Source organism: Rhopalosiphum padi, chromosome 1 (genome assembly GCF_020882245.1).
Source record: "Rhopalosiphum padi isolate XX-2018 chromosome 1, ASM2088224v1, whole genome shotgun sequence".
In the NCBI taxonomy this organism is placed as follows: Eukaryota; Metazoa; Arthropoda; class Insecta; order Hemiptera; family Aphididae; genus Rhopalosiphum; species Rhopalosiphum padi.
The window spans coordinates 8,318,482-8,340,348 of record NC_083597.1 but is presented as its reverse complement, the minus strand read 5'-3'; the positions used below and the strand labels follow the sequence as shown (position 1 = coordinate 8,340,348).

The 21,867-nt window shown below is 25.1% G+C and overlaps 5 protein-coding genes across 7 annotated transcripts in view; 2 read left to right on the top strand and 3 right to left on the bottom strand.

The window, feature by feature from the left end:
- Positions 1-222: 222 nt before the first annotated feature.
- Positions 223-7,310, bottom strand: LOC132918191 (uncharacterized). Its single transcript, XM_060979315.1, has 10 exons — positions 6,913-7,310; positions 2,543-2,764; positions 2,207-2,416; positions 2,076-2,138; positions 1,884-1,994; positions 1,592-1,774; positions 1,276-1,425; positions 927-1,177; positions 677-836; positions 223-480 (listed from the first exon to the last, which is right to left on the bottom strand). The coding sequence occupies exons 2-10, from the start codon at positions 2,736-2,738 to the stop codon at positions 353-355; spliced, it is 1,452 nt and encodes a 483-aa protein (XP_060835298.1). The 5' UTR covers positions 2,739-2,764; positions 6,913-7,310; the 3' UTR covers positions 223-352.
- LOC132917321 (uncharacterized) lies at positions 3,509-5,480 on the bottom strand. Its single transcript, XM_060978056.1, has 2 exons — positions 4,941-5,480; positions 3,509-4,669 (listed from the first exon to the last, which is right to left on the bottom strand). The coding sequence occupies exons 1-2, from the start codon at positions 5,190-5,192 to the stop codon at positions 3,509-3,511; spliced, it is 1,413 nt and encodes a 470-aa protein (XP_060834039.1). The 5' UTR covers positions 5,193-5,480.
- A 3,975-nt stretch (positions 7,311-11,285) lies between the features above and the next one.
- The window catches only part of LOC132918329 (chromobox protein homolog 1-like), a 66,408-nt gene continuing 55,826 nt past the window's right edge, over positions 11,286-21,867 (bottom strand). For 2 of the 3 annotated variants that reach the window (XR_009660449.1, XR_009660450.1), the window contains 2 exons: positions 14,825-14,993; positions 11,286-12,267 (listed from right to left, as the gene is read on the bottom strand). Coding sequence is in view for 1 of the 3 variants with exons in the window: in XM_060979511.1 (XP_060835494.1) it covers positions 12,039-12,267; positions 13,458-13,468 (240 nt within the window). In the remaining 2 variants the exon portion in view is untranslated. Of the gene's footprint in view, positions 12,268-13,457; positions 13,553-14,824; positions 14,994-21,867 lie in introns of those variants that run through there. The other variant, XM_060979511.1, reaches the window with a different exon arrangement.
- LOC132917400 (KRAB-A domain-containing protein 2-like) lies at positions 19,931-21,044 on the top strand. Its single transcript, XM_060978119.1, has one exon. The coding sequence runs from the start codon at positions 20,041-20,043 to the stop codon at positions 20,977-20,979; it is 939 nt and encodes a 312-aa protein (XP_060834102.1). The 5' UTR covers positions 19,931-20,040; the 3' UTR covers positions 20,980-21,044.
- Positions 21,201-21,814, top strand: LOC132918425 (uncharacterized). The gene is made up of 2 exons (XM_060979637.1): positions 21,201-21,415; positions 21,482-21,814. The coding sequence occupies exons 1-2, from the start codon at positions 21,343-21,345 to the stop codon at positions 21,724-21,726; spliced, it is 318 nt and encodes a 105-aa protein (XP_060835620.1). The 5' UTR covers positions 21,201-21,342; the 3' UTR covers positions 21,727-21,814.

The window sequence follows — 21,867 nt, the reverse complement described above, 5'->3', positions numbered from 1 at the left end:
AAATATTTATTAATTAGTAATTACTTAAACATTTATTGATTAAAATGTATGAATTAACCCTTTGTTATGGTGCATTATACTATATTATATAGTTCAAATACTAACTAATATTAGAATTATCATTATAAAACCCAATAAACTTATCTATACTATTGTATAATAGTACTGTAAATTAGATAATATTAAAAATAATATTTTGAATAAGAATAATAATAAACAATATTAGAATTAAAATAAACTTTTAATTGTATATTATAAGTAATTTACAATTTTCTTTTAGTAACTATACTGATGACAATTCTCTTATTGTTAGCTTATAAAATAAAACATTTAAAATTATGAATAATAACAATTAAAAAGAGTGATGTTTTTGTTGTTTCTTCTCTTCTCTGAATTTTGCATTTGCCATGAAAAACTTCATTGGCTTTAATATTTCTTGATCAGTGCAATTCCGATGTTTATGTACAATTCTTACAGTTTCTAAAATATTAAGTATATTTTGTTTTATTAATTATGTAGGCAGTATAATATAATTATGACACCTGCAGTGTTCTATTTGAATTTAATATCAGAATCTGAATGGTTCAATTTCATCATAGCAGCAAATTTTTATATTTATAAACAGTATTTAGTATATAAGTTATAATAATTATATAGTTTAAAAAAAAAAAATTACCAAATATGATAGAACAGGAATGTAAAGTAGCAAAGACCATTTTTTGTTTTTGTCCTGCATACGAAAATTTTGATAACAAATTATTATGAAATAACTTGGACATTATTTGTCGCGTCATATCTGAAACACTTTCACGTTCTAGTCTACTCAAGTAATGTATCTGGAAAATAATAAAAAAAAAATTACAATTTTTTAGTAAAATTTTTATTAAATGTATGTAAAATTATTGAAGATAAATTATTAAACCCACCACTTTCTGACGAAATTCTATGTCACCTAATTTTTCTTCAAACATATTCAGCTCATCAATATTTGTCATTGGGAATTTATAAATACTTTCATTGACAAAATAATTAACTTCTTTTGAGAAAGATTTATTTTGATTTGTATGAATATCACTCAACATATTTTCAATCCTATCAATTTTTATCATACAATTTTTCATATCATACTTGATGTTTGTAATAGAACGAGTCAAATTTATTAAAGTACTTTTTAAACCTGAAAAATTATTAATAATATTCAATTTTATATACATTTCACAAATTAGTTACATTATGATTTTGAATAATATGCAAATTATTTAATTATTTTGTTACCATCAATAGCTAAGACTTCGTTAGTATTAAGACTACAAGACATGGGTGACGTGTTAAAATCAACTTGAGTAGTAGCAACATCATCAATATTATGATCATTTATGCGCCAGTTTCCTGTAGGGGACTTAAGCAAATCTGTATTTATGTTTTCTGAAAGTAATAATAGTGAAGTACATAATTAATTCAAGGAAACTTTTTTTGATTTATACAAACAGAGATTAAAAATAAATTTATTGATGTATATATATTTTTTAATAATATAACTAATGTATAATTTTAATTTTATGTAAATGTAATAATGTAAGTTTGATTTTACCAAAATGTTTTGGAGACTGACTGACACGGCGATTACTATTACAGTTCCCATTTATGTTTTGTGACATTGAATCAAAATTTAGCTTTCTTCTTGAAAACTTAGTGGAACTTGAATTATTAATATCAATCACTTTCCATTTTCCTGATGATGGTGAGTTTAATTTAATAATATTTGAGCTTGGTCCTAAAATATAATGATAATAAAAATATAAATAACTTCATTCATATGTAGTTAGCAAACACAACAGTCTGTCTAGTTATGTGTATTCATTGAAGTATAATACTTTAATTACCATCAAGAGATAACTTTCGAGAAGGAGATCGATAAATATTGTTTTTTGACATGTTTTGTTGCTTATCACTCATTTTTACTTCAAAATGTTTTATTGGAGACTTCTTAATACCTAATAAAATTAAGTAAAGTTAATTAAATGAGTAATACTGTAATTAAATAACAAATAATAATCATAATTTGTTTATCTTACATGAATTCATAATTGGAAGACCAAATGTACGGTCAGTATCAGAGTCATCATAATCTGAATTGTCTAAAAAAAAATTATAAATATAACATTATATTATAATAACCATGTTTAATTTAATTTTTATTGTTTACCTGTATCAGCAATTAATTTGGGAGGACTAGATAGTTTTGGCGGTTGTATATGTGCGGAAAGATTTTTTCTTTTTTTTTTTAAATGAAAACTATTATCATCATCATCAAGTATTTTGCATCGAAATTTTCTAGTTTCTTTATTTTCATTTTCTGATAAATCCGAAGTAAAAGTTGCTTTACTACATTTTATTTTGGCATCTTTTAAACTTGCTGAAACCGTTTTAAAGCAATATATTATAATTAAGTATTAACTAACTATAAATAAAAATATACCTAATATTAATTAGACATTTTTATTGCAAATTAACTACTATATACACTTGAAAATTTACTTACCAATATCTTTTGCTAAAATACGAACATCATACCAATTAAAATCTGATGTATTAGGGTTTGTTTTTTTTTCAATCTGTTTTTTTGGATCTAAATTTCTATGTGGCCAAGCACAAGTAATTCCATCTTTTGACAGCCAATGAGATGGTACAACTTCAACTGCATTTTCTTTTTTGAATATTACTATATGATAAGTCATACTTAAGTTGAATGTACAAAATAAAACTGTAAACATAAAATTAAACTAATTTAGGTTAAGTACAAAAAAATATATTAAACTAAGTACCTTCGAAAATTTTTTTTTTATAAGTTTAATCATCATTAATTGAATGTATAATAGGCAAAGCTATTGTTTCATTACATTTTTCCAATAACATAACCTTTTTTTTAAAATTTTTCATTGGAATCCAACATAGTTCATTAGATAAATTATCAATAATATAAATATTAAAAGTATCTGAGCTTAGTGGTTCTTCATAAAATGGTTTTTTAGATTGGAATATTTTCCCAATAAAAACTACTTCATTGGTATCTTTGGTATGAGCTATGTTTAAGACTTTCATAATATTATTATCTATAGTTAATATAAATTGATCAGCTATACATGTTGTTTTAATTTTTGTATTAAGTAAATGGACAATTTTAAATTGTGGTGCTATTAAATCATTTAACATAGGTCCATTTGTGTGTTCATTTTTAAAAATAATTTCTGTATTAGTATTTTTAGGAGTATTTACATTTTTTTGTTCATAGAATCTTTTAATTATTTGTTGTAGTGGTTTATCGTGTTTTTTTATAATTTTTTTGAGGGACTTCATATAATTTTCAAAAGGAAACGCACTTATGTTGTCGATAGGGCCAAAATTGGTATAGTCATCAGAGATATGTAAAAGCCCATGAACATTATGCGAAATAAAATGTCTGCCATAGAGATTTTCAAAATTTTGAACAAAATATTTGAGTAAATTTCTAGCAAAATGTATGTACTTTTTTCATATTATCACTTAATAATATGGTCATAGCTATGTTAAGTGCCATGAAATGCATATAACAGTTGCTGTTTATGCTGTCTTTGAAAACGACCTGTCCAGTATACAAAAGGATTTGACGCAGTTCTGTGGCCTTAAATCTTGGTAATTCATTTAAGGCCCTGGGTTTTCGGGAAAAATCACAAGGGACACTCTTTTTAAATGATACCAATTGGTCTGATATTATTTTTACAACAGAACTAGGTATACGAACGTTCAATGGTCCTTTGTTCATCCATAATTGGATTAATTTTTTCATAATACCTATGCAAACAAGATGCATGTAATCTAACGCAAATGCATCAACAATATTTACACCAGGTAAATCTGATAAAATTGAGATTGTATTCCCAACATGATGTTCTTCATATTTCATACTGATGTAGTCGTCATGTGTGCGTTTTTTTTCACTACTTGCTGTGTATGGAAAACATGATCTATTTTTCAAATACTCGCCTTCTTCTATGCACCGGGTGCACGAATCATAACCACTGTGACCCTTGACTTTTAGCACAAACGACTTAGCCGGGGCGTCTAGAGAAAATCCATCGATTAAAACTTTAAAAATCACTCCATTAATATTAACTCCATTTGTCAATAACTCTTTAGCTTCTACACAAAATTGTTTTAAATATAAATTAGAATCTTCAGGCTTTTCATGGCCCCAGTATATACCAATTGGAAACACAGAATTCTTGAATGGGCGTATATACCCCAAAATGGGCCATAATTGACTTGCACTACTTTTTGAGATTGGCAAGCCATCAATGCCAATAACTATTTTGATAACATCTATATTATTTGTTGAAATAAATTTAAAATGTTCCAAAATAGCTGATTTCAAACCAAAATGGTAATATAAACCAGGATTTATTGTAGTTAAGCACTGTGTCTCGTTCATTTTTCTGGTATCTAAAATACTACGTGAATCTTTAGGAAGTTGTGATAATGTTGACACATTTTTCAAAATAACCAATAATCCATCCAAAGCATTATGATTTATGTTAAAATTTACTGCCCACTGACACAAATTACGCTTGAATAAATCACATTCATTAATAGTTTCAATTGGTTCATTAAATGCAGCATTATTCTCAGGAAACTATTAAAATAAAAGTTTAAAGATAATAAAATAGTAGGTAAAATACCTAAAAGTAGGATGGAGTTATTGTCACCTGGCACCTATATAGCCAGTTTATAACTTTTATTTAATTTGTATTTACCTTTAGTAAGATTTGTTATTAGTGTAATTTTGTAATGTAATAAGCCAGATAATAAGCGATATATAACCAGTGTCAATTATTATTTAGGTATATATTTTTGTTTAAAAACTCCATCCTAAATAAACTATGATTATAATATGATTCATATACATTACAAAATGTTGTTCCAGGACTGAAACAATTTTCTTCAATATTTTGTTTATAACTATTACATATTGGAGTACTGATGTTTTCTTCATAGTATTTGTTATGCAGATTATTAGTAATAAAATCATCATTCACATTCACTTCTTTACAATAAGTATGTTGTCTTTTCTTTTGCAATTTTGAAAAGTTAAGATCAAACTGCATAGATTCTAGCTCTTCCTTAACTCTTCTCCTTTTTGTTCTTTCACTTGTCATGATTTTAACAAAATTTTCAATTCTATGTGTCAACAAACCATAATCAAATAAGATAGGTGCATATGCACCTAAAGAAAATTTTCAAATATTGTTCAAGTACCTACATTGCTCATCGCATAGTTAAAAATTTTTAACAAGTATTTTCACAAAAGCTCAAAAAATAATTTGTTTTCAAACATTGACAAAATTAGCCATTACCTATATTATTTGTATTATTATTTTATTACATTTAAAATTTAAATTAATTATGTTATGAAACAGTTTCTAAATGTTTTATCCATCAATAATTTTTTTTATAATATTATGGGTAGCTAATCATATTATTCAGCTATCAACATACAATATTATTATATTAACATCTTATTTAAAGCTTTAGAATTTTAGATAGATAAGTAATTTATAAGTTCGAACTTATACTTAACTATTATACTTATATAATGCATCCAGTAGTTCAAATAAAATAACTTAAATATTTGAAGTAGGTAATCATTCTAAATAATTGATTTAATAAGTTTAACATTATACCTTCCTACCAATAAAATATTATATTGTACTATGTTAAATTTGGTATGTATTTATTTTTATTTATTCTTCAAGAAGAAAATGTCGCCCATTAAACATAATATTATGTTCATGTGGAGGTTCATTAGTTCACAATTTTTAAAACAAATTCTTATAGGTAAACTATAAGTATAAAAAGTTATTTGAAGTTGGTATACAATAAAGAAAAGCAATCGTTATAAGTAAATTGATTTGTTAATACAATTAAAAAATTACTATACATTTTTAATAATAACTAATATAAAATATTGATGTAAATAATCTTTCTTTTTCTATATTTCTATATTAGGTACAATACATAAAATTGAGCAGTTAAATAGTAGGTTTACTATATAGAAACCATGAAACTAAACTCTTCAATAATTACTATAAAATCATCATATCCAATATAATATTCTAATTAATTAATTTAAGAATAGTAATGGAATAATCCTATATGTTTGATAGGATATCATATGTCTATTATTTTATCTCGTAGCAATTAGTGTAATTTATTTTAGAACAATTTTAAAAGAATTATTTTATTACCTAGCTATGTCCAATGTCTTACATTACTTATAAATTGTATATTTTTAGATCAATATAATACAAGTAATAGTACGTATATGTGAATTGTGTTTTAATGTTTTGTGCATGGTTGGCAGATACTTTGATTAGGTATAATATTAGATATTTGTCTAGTACTCTAGTATATATTATATATACAGTTAATTTCAGTTATTATACCTATACAGTTCAGTTTTAAAAGTAAGATTATTTTTGATAATGTAAAGTATAAAGGTACAAGTTTTGTAAAATAAGTATTAATTGTCTATACTTATAATATTAAAAGGGGTCACACAAAAATTATTATGTTGCATATTATGTTATTCCTAATTAGGAATTATTATTATTATTATTATTATTATAAATTAATTTATACATTATTATTATTAATTATTAATTATTACAATTTCATTCGAAAAAGTTCAATAGTAAATTTAATATTTTAAAACATTAAAACCCTATTAATTTACGGTCACATGAACACCAGTAGTCATACAAGTATACAATGTATTATAGGTACCTATACAATTTGAGAATTACACAAATGACTGCCGGCGGTCACACGGCAGTCAATGTTATACCTATCTAATAAAATGAACAAGTTATAACTTACCTTATTTATTGTGGTCTTGAGTTTACTGTTTAGGTATTTATTAGTAAAAGAAACAGAAAAAAACAGCACGGCAATCGAGATAGTTTGCACATACGTCACGACAAAAATACAAAATGAACACCGATAACACAGAGTATAAAATAATATTATGCCAATAACTAAACCATGTTATTATATTATTTATAGAACAAAATGTCGTATAATATTATTATTATTATTATGATCAGTATTTCCGTGGCCGAAAATCATAACACAGGCACACGGCTATAAAGATGAAACTGATGAAAGAACGTTTCGTAACGTTTCGCACCACAGATGTAATTATAATCTCTTTAAAATGTCTCATATGTTTGCTAGCGTCGTTTGATTATTTTGATTTTTCTTCTGGCTATTATTGTGATTACATTAGTACGTTACTAATTGAATGGTGTATTTGGTCTAAAAATACATCTATTATTTCAATTTTTCCGAAATGTAAAGACTGAAAGACTGAATACCATTGATTATAAAATGGACTATTCTATAATCAATGATAATACTAATATATATATAATATACTGAATATTATCGTCTAATAAATTTACCACCCGGCACCCGCCATACCCGCATATATTGTCTCTATTTAGTCTATCTTACTATAATCATTGATTAAATATATAATATATATTTAATCAATGCTATAATGTACATCATAACAAATTTTTAGGGTTAAAGGAAATATATGACTAATTGTAGTCAAATGAGTGCATATTTATAATATAAAATAATAATAAAACAGAGCGCCATTGGTCGATGTCGACGCGTATATAGTGATAGTCGACCAGGCAGAAATTCGTTGTAGCGATACCGTAACGGCACGGCAAAATATGTGCTGTGGCAATAAACATTATGTTAAACACCGCTTCGTTTCTACCGCCCTTCAATGCAAGATTAATATAATATAAGAATCTTTTCTTTTATACCCTCTTTTGTTATCTAAATTGAATGAATATGAATCTATAAATTATAAGTATTAATATTAAATTTTAAGACTGACTATAATAGATATGATTATATTGTAACATAAATATTATATCAAGATATAAATATTATGTTATTGCTATATATAGACCGGCGATTTTCAACCAGCTGTGGTACACTAAGAAAATCTTCCTTCATAAAAAAAATTATATTATTAATAATTATATTCACAATAAATTAATATATTTTATATAGACTATTATTATATAATTGTATTTTTAATTAATAATTATTAAAAAACCAACTCATAAAAATATAAAGAAACCATCATGAACTTAATTTCATATATTATAAAAAAGCTATAAGTACTCGTTATTATTTGTTGATTAATTAAATATATTTCTAATTATTTCTGTTAACTTCTCCGGGGCAAATAACGTCGATAATCATAGGCGTAATTATGTGGTGGCTTTGGGCCCGGGGGCTTAGCCCTCCTTCTCAAATTGATCTGTATAGCCTCCTAGTTTTTTTTATCATATTTTAGTTAAAAATATTATTTATCAGAGTTTGTGCTGCTGATACAATTTTAGCCCCCCCATAAATATGTTTCTATAGTTGCGCCCATGTCAATAATATTAATATTAATATTCAAATTATGACTTATTATTATTATGTACATACATATGAGGTAAAAATGAATCTAGGACGCCCCCTCCATATAATATAAGATAATTTCCCTCCAGACAAAAAAATAAAAGTAAAAATATTAAACAATAATATACAATGCAATCAATTTAAATGTTTAAATATTAAATTGATTAAACATGTATAATATACATATATATACTATATACATATATAATTTTTAATTTTAGGTGGTTGATACGATATATAATATATTATATATATTTCATTATTGTCACGGGCAATAATATTATTAAAACGTATATTTTATGATTATCTTAAAATATTTTCAAGAAATGTGTTTGAAATATTTTGTAAATCATTTAGAAATAATATTATATGCAGTATATGTTTAACACATTTTCAAAATATATCCAGGGAAATATTTTCTTTATGATGATTAAAATATATTTTAAAAATGCAATCATCATCCAAAATGCTATGTGGGCTAATACAAATATAGACTATTTAATATATTGGAAATATATATTATTTTAATGTATGTAATATATTTATCCTAGAATCATATTCAGAAGGGAAAAAACAATTAACTACATTTTGTGATACTAGCACAACAGAACTTGAAGATATTACACAACAGCCAAGAAAAAGATTTTTTAACTGATGATTCTATGTTTGTTGTCGATGAAAGTAATTCAATGAAAATCTTAAAATAAAAACAAAAGGAACTTTTGAGTGAGTTAATTATCAACATCACATTTTACTTTTAATTTACACTTATTTTTATTAATTCATTTTTTTTTTATGAATTATAGTGCAAACCAGCTTTAGTTCAGAAGACAGTAATGTAAGTGAATCCTTATTTTCAAATAAAATGTTACAATTAAATAATGCTCCCAAGCCTAAAATTAATTTTTATTGTCATATATATTGTATATTTTATATTATATGTGTGTGTGTCCTATTACATATTGCTGAGTTATTTTAAGTTAGTACTGATATTACTAAATACTACTTAATTTTTGTATAGCACTGCGTAATGTACCAATTTTACTAATGTTAACTATGATTTTCTCCATTTATAATAATTAGTACAGCCCTACTAATTTTGATTTATCATAAAAATCCTTAAATGTTTTTGGTTCAATACTTAGTATTTTGATTCATGTTTTACAATAAGTAATTATACATTAAGTTCTAATAAAAATTATGGATTACAAAAGTTAAAAATTAAAATTAAATGGTATTAAGAGGACATTGTTTTTCTTCTAAAGGTTAATTTAAAAGAAATGTTTTCCATTGTAGAAAAACAAACCGTATAATACATCGATAGATATGTAGCTAATATAAATATTATAATATAATAATATTTACAAATTTCAAATTAAGCTGCAAATTATAATAACTTTGCTAATTACAATATTAAAATTTCACTTTAATATTTGTTTATCATGAAATAGTAATTATATTATAATTGTAAATCTTAATGACCACTTGCTTGGTGAGTTCATAAAATATAAAAATTTTATTTAAATGGATTTTATGAAAATGAAGATAAGAATGTATAGTTTACAGTTTACTTGAAAATGTAACAATTATAATAATTTCACTTGTAACTAAAATTTTTTATAAATTAATAATTTTACAAATAAAAAATTTAAGCAGTACATTTACAGTTACTCAAACATTTTGATATTTTATTAAATAAATATATTTACGTAAAAATTGTATTCTTTAACTTGGGTTAAATTTATATCACTATCTATTCAGTTATAATAAATATTCAAATATACTTTATAAAAATTGAACTATATTTTTGTATATTAATTTTCTGATTATTGATGGTTAATTAATTTTTAATTCATTGCATTTTTTTTAAAAAAAATTTATCAATTTCATTACATTTTTTAGCTGTTTTTTGCAGAAATTTTAATATAAATGATTTTGGTACAAAAGTTATTGAGTTTATGTACATTTAAAAAAATATATTATTATTTAAATGTTTTTAAATTGCTATTAGTTCAATGTATAACAATCTCGTTTTTAATATTATATTCGTATTAATATAATCTTATTTTAAATTTCAGATTTTATGCATATGACTCACTCAAAATCTATGTGTCTACATATTGGTAGAAAATGAAGATGGCACTAATGATAGAATTCATCTTAAAACATGAGCAGACTAGTATAAATATACATATATGATATAAGAGGTTTATTGCATAATCAATATTTTTTCATAATTAAAATAGTGATAAAAGGATTGTGGCTTAACTCCTAAGTGATAAATTAAACTAGGTTAGATTTTAGACACCTTCATTTTATTATTATTGTTATTAGCAACCAATTATAGAATATGAATATTTAGTTTTTTTTTAATCTTCTTGTGAAATAAGTTACAACCTTTGTCAAATTGCTTACAATTAAAACACATAATCATTGTATTGAATACAATTAACTACAATTAAAATTAAAATGGATAAAACATATTAATTTTGAAAATTAATATACAATAGATAAAAATGAATATTAAATATAATAAAAATTATTTGAAGTTGTATTTTGTTTAAAGTCGGACGTTGAGTAAAAGTCGGTATATTTTACTGTACTGAGACGATTAAAATATTTATTGGGATACCTGCTGGTAAATCAGCACGTTTGGTCATACTAGTTATACATCTACAGTGATATTGATAATACAAAAAAACAAAATAACTAGGTGATTTTAAATGGTACTATAGCTCTGTCGATAATAATAGATAATATACGGTGAAAAAATGCTTTTAATTATTAAAATAAGATACAAGTATTCAATATTTAGACTCAACATTTGAACAAATAAATAAACTTAAATTAACATATTTTGGCATTTAAGTGGAAACTACACTTGCGTGTTGTTTCCGTAAAACACAGCAAAAGCTGTTTAGCGCGGAATAGAACCAATTTGACTGTAGTTAAGACTCCAAATTGATAAATAATATAGTTGAGAACATTATCTGTGAAATAACGTTTTTATTTATTTTATATCACTTATACAATTTCTAATTGTTTCAAAATCCATTATTTTTAATAATTTTATTTTTAGTCAAGATATCTAAAAATAATAACAATATTTCACAGCCAATGTTCTTCTTTTTATGTAGTGAAAATGTTGTTTCTTAGTTATGATTGCAGTTTGGTTCTTTCCCGTGCAATACAGTTTTTGCTATGTTTTACATCTGTAAGACAGTGACAATAGGATGTGTCCTCTTAAGAAATAATTTTTTTTTAGAGAACACTATTATTATACTGTAATAAAAAAAAAATTGCTATTTTATGAAAGTATTTAATTACTAACATTTAAATATTTAATAATTGATGAACTAATAAATTTATCTGTAAGGCATACCTACTACATATAATAAAATTAAATAATTGAAGACATTTACAATAAGATATGATATAAAATAAAAGTCCCTTTTTGAACACTTGTCATCCTTATCTGTATTATAATAGTTATTAAACGCCATTTAATTTATCTAAACCCACTCTATTGGTAATGATGAATAGTAATCGATAACGATTTGTGGGAATTTTTTATTAGCCTCTTTAGCTGGTATCAACTCGGCTTCATCAATTCCTTTAAACTTCACTAAAAATGTCAACGGGCCACTAAAATCAGTAACTCCTAAAATTTTTTCTGCTTCTTTATTGTTAGGCTTGGAATTTTCATGTTCTGCATTTAAACCGCCAACCTTTTTGCTTGAGCTGTAAGAAAATTACATTAATATATTGATAATTGAAACATCAAAATGGATTTATCATTGATTTAAAATAGGTTGCTGCAGATGACAACCAAACAGTGTTACAAAACTTTTTTTTGTATACGTGTAACCTCTATAAGTATTATGCCTTACAAATCATAGAATTTGTATGATATTATTAATAGTATGCTTATGATTATGATTATGCTTATGATTCACTACATTGTTTTAGTTACTTATGTTTAATATTAATAATAATAATAAAAAAAAAAATAATAAAATAAAAATTGTATATTTGTAGAACAAAATAAATACCTCATCTAATCATTGTAAGAATAAGTTTGTCAAGTGAACAGAAATCTAACCATTTTTATTCTACAAATATCCCTGAAATATTATGTAGAATTTAAAAAGATGACAGAATCACATTACTAATTGGAAAACACAAAACTTAATATGCGCGTAAATGCATAATAGGTGTGTATTGTCTTATTAAATAAACCAGCAGCAGAGCTCCAAGAATGATGAACTCACAATTCGCCGTTAGAAAGAAAAGTAAAAGTCACAACTATAAGACATATTCATATCTGATGTATTTGTATACATACATGTAGTAAAAAGTAGTTTTTTTTATTATTATTTGTTCGTTTGATAGATATATGAAAACATGACTGCGACGATCATTTGTGTACCAATTAGTCGATCCTGACAGTTGACACAAACAAGAACGCGCATAAATAGGGTAAGTCCGAAAACCATCGTAGCCTGTCTACGGCAAAGGCGTATGTGCATTGCATTATATTCTACTTAGTCACTTAGGACTACATAGTAAGAGAAAGGCAATGCATAACAATTTCAACTCTCAGATTACGCGATTGGAAAATTGTTGATGTAGGTAGGTATCCATTATAAATTCGAAATGGATTTCGTGATTTATTATTTGTACGGTCGAACATTTACCTATAACCACCATTACCTTCATTTGGATAATGATGACGGTGGCGACGTCGCCAAAATTACCGATGAACTACAAGATTATGATTTTTTTTTTTTTTAAACTATTCAGACCTTAGTCATGTGCAGATAATATGGATAACAGATAACATTTGCAAACAATGAAAACAGCGGGTAAAACCGAGTTACAGGAAATTCAGAAGCTCGGGCATATGCATAAATATTATAGTTGTTACTCACCGGAGATACATATTGAAGATTGTCAATGAAAATATCTGAAATGAGTTTACGGCGGTGGAGATGTCAACCGTGTGGCGGGATCCAAGTAAATGAAAGACAACAGTGGATCATCGACCGACAAACAACAAATTACAGAACAAATACATACAGTACCAACAACTTAATAAAAAATAATGATTGTACAAGAGATATCAACACTATAGACACACTGTTTGTAACGGGAAAAAATGGTATTCCTGCCAACAACGTTGATTTCGGAGGGACAAGCTTGACGGTAAATGGCATGATGTTACGAACACTTTTATCGTTGAAATGGAATGCTCGAGACCAGCCCGCCATTTTTTTTATTTAAAAAAGAGTCACTGCGTATTAATATGGAATAAATCACACAAACATTACACATGTTCACTTAATGAAAAAATCAGTGTTCGGAACGTTATCTAAAAAAATTGATTCGTTCACGTTCACGTTCAGTCATTAAAAAAGGAACTCGTTCACGTCTATGTTCTTTCAAAAATGAACGCGTTCATTGGGTCATTCATTTAATTTTTTTAATTTCTTTTTATGAATCAACCTGCAGTAAATATAAAATTTCATAATCATATACGACTCAACCCAAAAATAAAAATACAATTTAGAATTTAGAGCATTAACAATTTATAAAGTATCTGAATTATATTTTTAATATCCGACATGTTATTTGAGTTACATTTTGATAATAATTTCCTAGTGATTAATAGCCAACCAGTAGAAAAAATTTTTTTCTATTGAAGACTTAGATTCAGGTGGAATTGAAAAATATGATTTTATTTCCTAATATATTCATCTGGAACTATAAATATAATAAAAATATAAGTGTAAAATATTTACTTATTAATGGAATTAATAAATCAAAATTAAAATTATATTCTATTCTTTTTTATGAAAAAAACCAAAATCATAACATTAAAGAAAAAATCACTTATACTCGGTAGATACTTCTTGTGCAAGTGACTGTAATGCCATTAGTTTGTTGGTCATCTATAGCAACTTGTTTAAGAAAGAATACTAATATAATAAATTAATTTATTTGTGATGAATCCTAGTGGAGGAAACTTAATTAGATAAATGAGCTATTGATATGTTTTAATGATCTACATTAATTGTATATTAAGCTTCCTATTTAAATAATGAAATGACCATGGTTATAGTATCCATTAATGTATAAATACTTAATATAGATTTGCAGTTCCAGCTTATCGTAAACATTGATTGTTGAATACACATCATTGTCTACTATAAGTTATTACCAAAAATCAGATAATTTGGAACCCTAGAGCACTTTATATTATTAAAACATTTTTGAAGATTTTACATTATCTACTTACTTATTTATAATGTCTATATAGCATTACAAGAATATAATTAAATGATCATAAAAGGAAAAAATCCATAAATATTTCATCATGAGTTACAAAACAATTGATTTAAAAGTATTATTTTCTGTGTATGCGACTGCAAATGTTTTATTAGGAAGGCAGCAATTTCGTTCTGTACCTGAAAAATGTTAATAAAATTATATAACTATTTATAAATCTTAGTGATAGCAATGTCTACAAATATAATAAAAATTTTAGTGTAAAATATTAATATTTTTATGTAATGTTTTTCATTTTTTTTTTTCAAAATAAAATGTACATGGTTATTTATCAAATTACCCACTCAGAAACATTATGAAAGCAACAGTACTCATGCCCTCCATAAAAATTCTCTTATTTTATATTTTATGTTTTGTTTAAAAAATCAATATAATTCTTTTTTTTTAAATAAAACTTTATTTTTTAATACATCTCAATGAATAATTTAAATATCTTAAGAATAGTTAATTTATACATTTTTTTAGTACCTATATGTCTTGTTTTATATTATTATATGAACATATAACCAAACACTAGTTATGTACTTTGGAAACTATTTATTCTGCAAATGTGGCAAAAAAATGGGGAAGTATTAATAGTAAAAATTGGAAACGTCATTTGAATGCATGTCAAAAAAAGAAAAATATTTCATCAATGAGCAGTATTAGACATTTTTTTAAGTCAACAGATTCTCTATACAAAAATGAAGGTAATAATAATTATATTTTTTGTATATGATATTTTAAAGTCATTATTATTTTAAATAATTCGTTATACATATTAGTTATTCAGTACCTATCTGGCAAATGACAAACAGTGTTGAATTCATATTTTTAATACCTTATAAATAGTATTATCAATTATGTAAATGTATGTACTTGTGAAGCTGACGAAAGTACATCTACATTACTAAGTAAAAACCACAATTTTAAATGTTGGATAAGATGATAAGAAAAAAATAAAAAAATAATGAGTAATTTTAGACAAATAATCATTATTTTTTTTTTTTTATTAATTTACGGAATAAAAATTCTTTATTTAGTACAGCACACAACAATAATACAGTATTATAACATAATTAACATTTACAAGGGGTGATGGGCCAAAAATATTATTATTATTTATTAAATAAATACTATTTAAAATTAAGAAGATTTTCAAAATGTATATATATATATATATGAAATATATGCATTTATGTTTAAAATATCCAAAAATATGCAAAAAAAAATTGTTCTGTTTAATCAAGAATAAGTTAAATCATGATTTATGGGCATATCTGACAACCTATCAAATTGAATCTAAGAAAAAAAATATGCAAATGCAAAAAATTCTAGCCTTTATTATTACTTAAACTTTTTTGAAAAATTAATAATATTTATGATATTTATTTTTCAGTTAATCAAAGCAAAGAAGTAACAACTCAGCATTAACAAAGTTAAATATTGATGATAATGATGTTGAGACACCAATAGACAAAAATATATAATATCTTGATTCGGGTAATCATGAATCTTTATTAAGACTCTAATAAAATGGACCGTAAGACTTTATATTTAAATTATTATTATTTAAAAATTCTTCATAATCATAATTTTTATCATACGTTATGGTACCTACCTACATCAGGTGCGTTTATTCAGGTTTAATCATTTTTGCTAAAATCTTCAAACCTTCAAAGGGTATTTTAAAATCATTATCAGATTTCTATATTATACTATCTTTTTGCCTTATATTATCTTCTCTGTTATATTTACAGTTTTAATGTAAAAATAAAAAATAATATTACACAGTAAATACTGACCACATTTAGAACACATTTTAAGATTTTGGCACTATTATTTTATTTCTAGAATTGGAAGGCAAAATTACAAATAACGCACCTGACCTTAATATGTATTAAATGTATATGGTTGTATGTAGGCATAATATAAACTTGTATAAAAAAAAATCTGTCTCTATAGTTTGTTTTTATTTACAGTTACATAAATTAAATTAAATTTTATTTTAGTATACATAGAAATTATATGATAATTTTTTTACAGTTGTTGAGTTTGGTAATGATCCTTCTATTTTTGGTGAAGTTGTTAAAATAAATCCTGATCTTATTGAATAAATCTTCAAAAATGGATCAGCTCAGCTTGTTCATAATCAATTGCCAAATAAATGTTTTCCAAAAGATAGTCTGGGCCGTTCATTGTTTCATGAAAACTGGTATTATAAAATCAACCAAGTGGAGAAATAATTTGCAGAAAATGGTTGTCCTATTCTGTAAGAAAAAATAAAATATCTCTCTACTGTGCGTTGTTTGGAAATCGTGAAAATAAGAGTTAGGCACGCGAAAGCTTTTCAAACTGGAAAAATGGAGTTACTAAAATTATTATTCATGAAACCTCTGAAACCCATATAACAGCATCAATTAAGGCCATGTATAAGCTTCATTTCCTCTTTTACCATCAATAATACAACAAAATAGGTATATTATTGTTATGAATAGAGAAATAGATAGCTATTTAGTGGATCTGACTTTGTTTCTGGCTAGCCTTTTAGTGGGCATAAAGAAAGATGGCATGATGAATTAAGAAGTAATTTTAAATTTCTAGCTTTGCTTTTAGCAAATTAGAGGGGAAAAAACACATCATTTTTTATCATGGTAAAGACAAAACCAGTTAATACAAGGTATATCTACTACTATTTGTAATGTGATACAACAAGAAATTTTAAGCACTACTTTTTTAGTGTTCCGTTAAATACAACTTTTGACACACCACGAAAAGAACAGCTTTCATTGGTTTTTAGACACATAAATAAAACTTCAGGACTAGTTTGTGAATGATTAGTGGCAGTTCGTGAAACTTCACTCACAAATGGAAATCATCTTTTTACCATGTTTGACAATATTTTTAAAGATATGAACCTAAATTGGATCTAAATATCAGGTCTAAATATGATGGCGCTGCATTGATGAGAGAAGCCTATAAAGGACTTCAAGCAATTATCAAAAAATAAAATCCTAGAGCTACTTACATTTGGTGTTGGCCACATAGATTTAATCTCATTATTGTAGATATAGTTAGCACTTATGTTGTTGCTCGTGAACCTTTTGAAACACTTTATGATTTCATTGAAAGCAGTAAAAAAAGAGTTGGATTTCAACTGAAGTCAACCGAATGACATTGAAAACAAATTGACAAATAAAGCATTCAGATCAAGTTTGATAAGTAGAAATGTATAAACTATAATATTATTATTATATGAATACCTTAATTATTTCTTCCTGTTTAATGTAATTTATTTATATACATTATAATAATAAATAATTGTATATGAAAGTATATAATAAGTAACATAACAAAAATAACTGAAAAATATAATTAACTATGTAGGTATCAAATATAAAAAAAAAATTGATTAGAAATTAGAAAATAAGTTAACAATAACATATTGTTATACAGTTATAGTTGGTTATATTTGTAGTTATTTTTGTTATACCCTCAGTATACACTGTACATACTAATTATATACATATTTGATTTTGTATGCATTGCAGATTATAGAGCTCAAACGTCATTCAAGAAAACATTAATAGCCACATTTCGTCAAATGTTATGAAAAACATTTGAGGACATATTTTTAAAAGACTACAGTTATATTGGACAAAAAAAAGAAAAACATTTTTTCATCTCTTGCTTTGTGTTCTGCAATTAAAGGTAATATATTATAATATTACTTATTTTTTAAATAATAGAACTATAGAATTATAAATTAAATATTTATTTGTTTGTAAATTTATGTATACCTATTATAAAAAAATGAATTAGGTAAACAATTTAGATTATTAGATTATATATTGTATAATGTATAGTAATGAAATAAAATTAAATATGTGATTTAAAAAGAAAATAAATTAATTTTAAATGTATATATTAGGGTATATTCTTTGATTTTCGAGCATTATATATACAGGATATATTTGTATTTTTGAATTTATAACATTCTATAGATCCTACAGTAGTACAATTAATATAAAACTAAATAATATATATACTATTGACAGTACCTATATACTGCAAGAATAATAATTATTTTGTAACACACAAATCTAGGTTATATTATATTACTTTAACATGCATACATACATAATAATATAATATAATAGACCATTATACCTATAGTACGGCTAAACGTATTAGCTATGTTAAATATAGTGGTAGACTCAAATTGCAGTAAACTTAATAATAATATAATGAACTATTAAAGTATATATAATGCTTTATTTTATGTATTTTAATATTTTAATTATTCATTATTTTTTATAATTGTTTATAATGAAAGCAGTAAGAAAAATAAAACCCATTAAAAATGTCTCACTCAGAAACTGAAAAGTCATTAAAGATAAATATTGCTGGGGAAACATTCCATATAATAAAAAATAAAAATACTGAAATAGATATGCTTAATTGTAATTATTACAAATAAATTTAATATTTAAAATAAAGAATAAAACCGGTTTATTTATTAATTTCTGAAATGTTTATTGAGACCAATGAGACCTTACACTATAATAACCTATTTTAACAGTATTATTATTATGATGTTTTTATGATCAAAAAATATATATGTTACGGTCAATGATGAGAATGATGATTTTTACGTTAAAGCCCGGTCAATGTCGAAAATTACCTTGTACAATACACATTTACGTAAATGACCGGTAATTTACGTAAGAGGCAACACATAATGGTTAATGTTGTAAACACGGGTATTACTTTATTATTCACGTCATTTCCCAACTTCTGTTGAACGTTGTTGTAAATTATATATTTATAATATACAGATCACCGTCAGTTATCCATTCACACACGTTACTACGTATGTATTATTTATATTAATATCATCGTTAAATGATTATCAGCGATAGTTACTCAAGCACACCATAATAATATTAATACATAGCTGATGGCTAAGTTAAACAATGCCGTGGTTATCTAACAAATTATCAAAGGTAGATAATTTATTTTATTGGGTTTTTTTCCCATAACGTATATTAGCTATTTCAGTATCGTTGCAGACATCGTATTCGTTTGACATCGCTTGGTTCGCAGTTCACCTATTCGACATTTCGCTGCAGTTTGCCAGTTCACGTGTCATTGTATATTTATTTTTTATTTACGTAAAATATTAAGATGGATGTAAATACTATGCGTAGTAAATTCAAAGATTTATTTAATAAGTTGATTAGTCAAAAACGGAGTGACAATAATTCTTATTTTAGTTTATCGGAGTATAGTGAGCAAATTTCCAAAGTTAAAGAGTCAAAAAAAATATTAAGTACTAAGGGATTGAAAAAATCAGTAAAAGATTACAGGATGGTTCGTAAGTATGAAATATTAATGGTTAATGGAAAAGAACGCTTGATAAAACCAGTATCAGAAAATAATAATACTATGCTTTATTATGTATCAAATGAAGAGCTTTTTGATATACTTCATACTACTCATTCATCTATTGGACATGGTGGGAGAAATCGAATGGTTGCGGAAATAAAAAATAAGTATTGCAATATAACTAAGGAATCAATTATGCTATATTTACAACTTTGTTCACACTGCCAAAAAAAATCTACTAATAGAAAAAGAGGACTGGTTTCCAAACCAATATTACACAATGCTTTTAACTCGAGAGCGCAAGTAGATTTAATAGATATTCAATCCCAACATTTTAACGATTTTCGGTTTATTTTTTGTTATCAAGACCATTTAACGAAATTCGTAATTTTAAGGCCTTTAAAAAGTAAACGTGCAGAGGAGATTGCATATAATTTACTTGACATTTACACGACCTTTGGCGCACCAGCTATTTTGCAGTCAGATAATGGCCGTGAATTCGTAAATTCGACTATAACTGAACTGCACAATATGTGGGAAGACGTCAAAATTGTTCATGGTAAACCGAGGCACAGCCAGAGCCAAGGTTCTGTGGAACGAGCAAATAGAGATGTAGAGGATATGTTGGCTACATGGATGGCAGAAAACAATAGTACGGATTGGCTCTCTGGTTTGAAATTTATTCAGTTTCAGAAAAACCGAGCTCTTCATTCAGGCAAAAAAAAGTATTTAGTATAATTAATTAATATAAAATAGTTAAATTTTTCATTCAACCCGGCATAAATATCTTAATATACCTAATATGTATATTTTATTCTAATCGATATCAATAACACTATAGTTATTTTTTATAATTAAAATTTATGATAGTGTATTATTATAATAGGCTCAACTATGGTTATTTTATGGTAATTATAAAAATAGTTTTTTTTTTTTTTTACTTCTTTTAAGGTATTGGAAGATCTCCTTATGAGGCCATGTTTGGCTGTACTGCCAGAACAGGACTATTATCGATTGGTCTACAAAATGATGAAATAAATTCATTAAAAACAGAAGAAGATATAGAAGAATTGTTTAATCAAATGCAAGAAACTGGATTACATGATTCAAAACAAAATATTGAAGAGGTTATTTCTCCAATTTCAGAACAGCAAGAAATATATGATAAATACAGGTAAACTAATAATATTTTTTAAATTTTAAATTTTGTAAAAAAAAACATGTTATTTAAACATATTAGATACAAACCTAAGAAAATGTGAAACATGTTTTATTTTCCTGGAAACTGACAATGAAAGTACTAATTGCATGAATTGCCAACGTCATGAGCAAATACAGAATGAACGACATAAATCAAGTGAATGCTTAAAGAAACAAACCAAAAAAATGATGACTATTTCAAATAAGAAATTTAGTTCACTAGAAGTTGGTACCACAGTTAAAGTTTCAATACCTGATGTTAATCGAGGTGTAATTGCAAACTAAAGTGCAAAACAAACAAATGCATTTGTCGTTTAGCGGGAATATTGTGCAATTCAAAATGTCACAACAGCATGCATTGCGAAAATAAATAATAATAAATATAATATATAATTAATAATAAAAAAAAATTTAATATTAATATAA

Excerpts from the sequence above, each read along its gene's own strand:
- LOC132918191 (XM_060979315.1), bottom strand. The coding sequence starts at position 2,738 with ATGACTTATCATATAGTAATATTCAAAAAAGAAAATGCAGTTGAAGTT. Across the intron at positions 2,417-2,542 it reads TATTTTAGCAAAAGATATTG|CAAGTTTAAAAGATGCCAAA; the intron begins GTAAGTAAATTT and ends AAACGGTTTCAG. Across the intron at positions 2,139-2,206 it reads CAAATTAATTGCTGATACAG|ACAATTCAGATTATGATGAC; the intron begins GTAAACAATAAA and ends ATTTTTTTTTAG.
- LOC132917321 (XM_060978056.1), bottom strand. The coding sequence starts at position 5,192 with ATGACAAGTGAAAGAACAAAAAGGAGAAGAGTTAAGGAAGAGCTAGAA. Across the intron at positions 4,670-4,940 it reads CTGGAACAACATTTTGTAAT|TTTCCTGAGAATAATGCTGC; the intron begins GTATATGAATCA and ends TTATTTTAATAG.
- LOC132917400 (XM_060978119.1), top strand. The coding sequence starts at position 20,041 with ATGGATGTAAATACTATGCGTAGTAAATTCAAAGATTTATTTAATAAG.
- LOC132918425 (XM_060979637.1), top strand. The coding sequence starts at position 21,343 with ATGATTCAAAACAAAATATTGAAGAGGTTATTTCTCCAATTTCAGAAC. Across the intron at positions 21,416-21,481 it reads GAAATATATGATAAATACAG|ATACAAACCTAAGAAAATGT; the intron begins GTAAACTAATAA and ends TAAACATATTAG.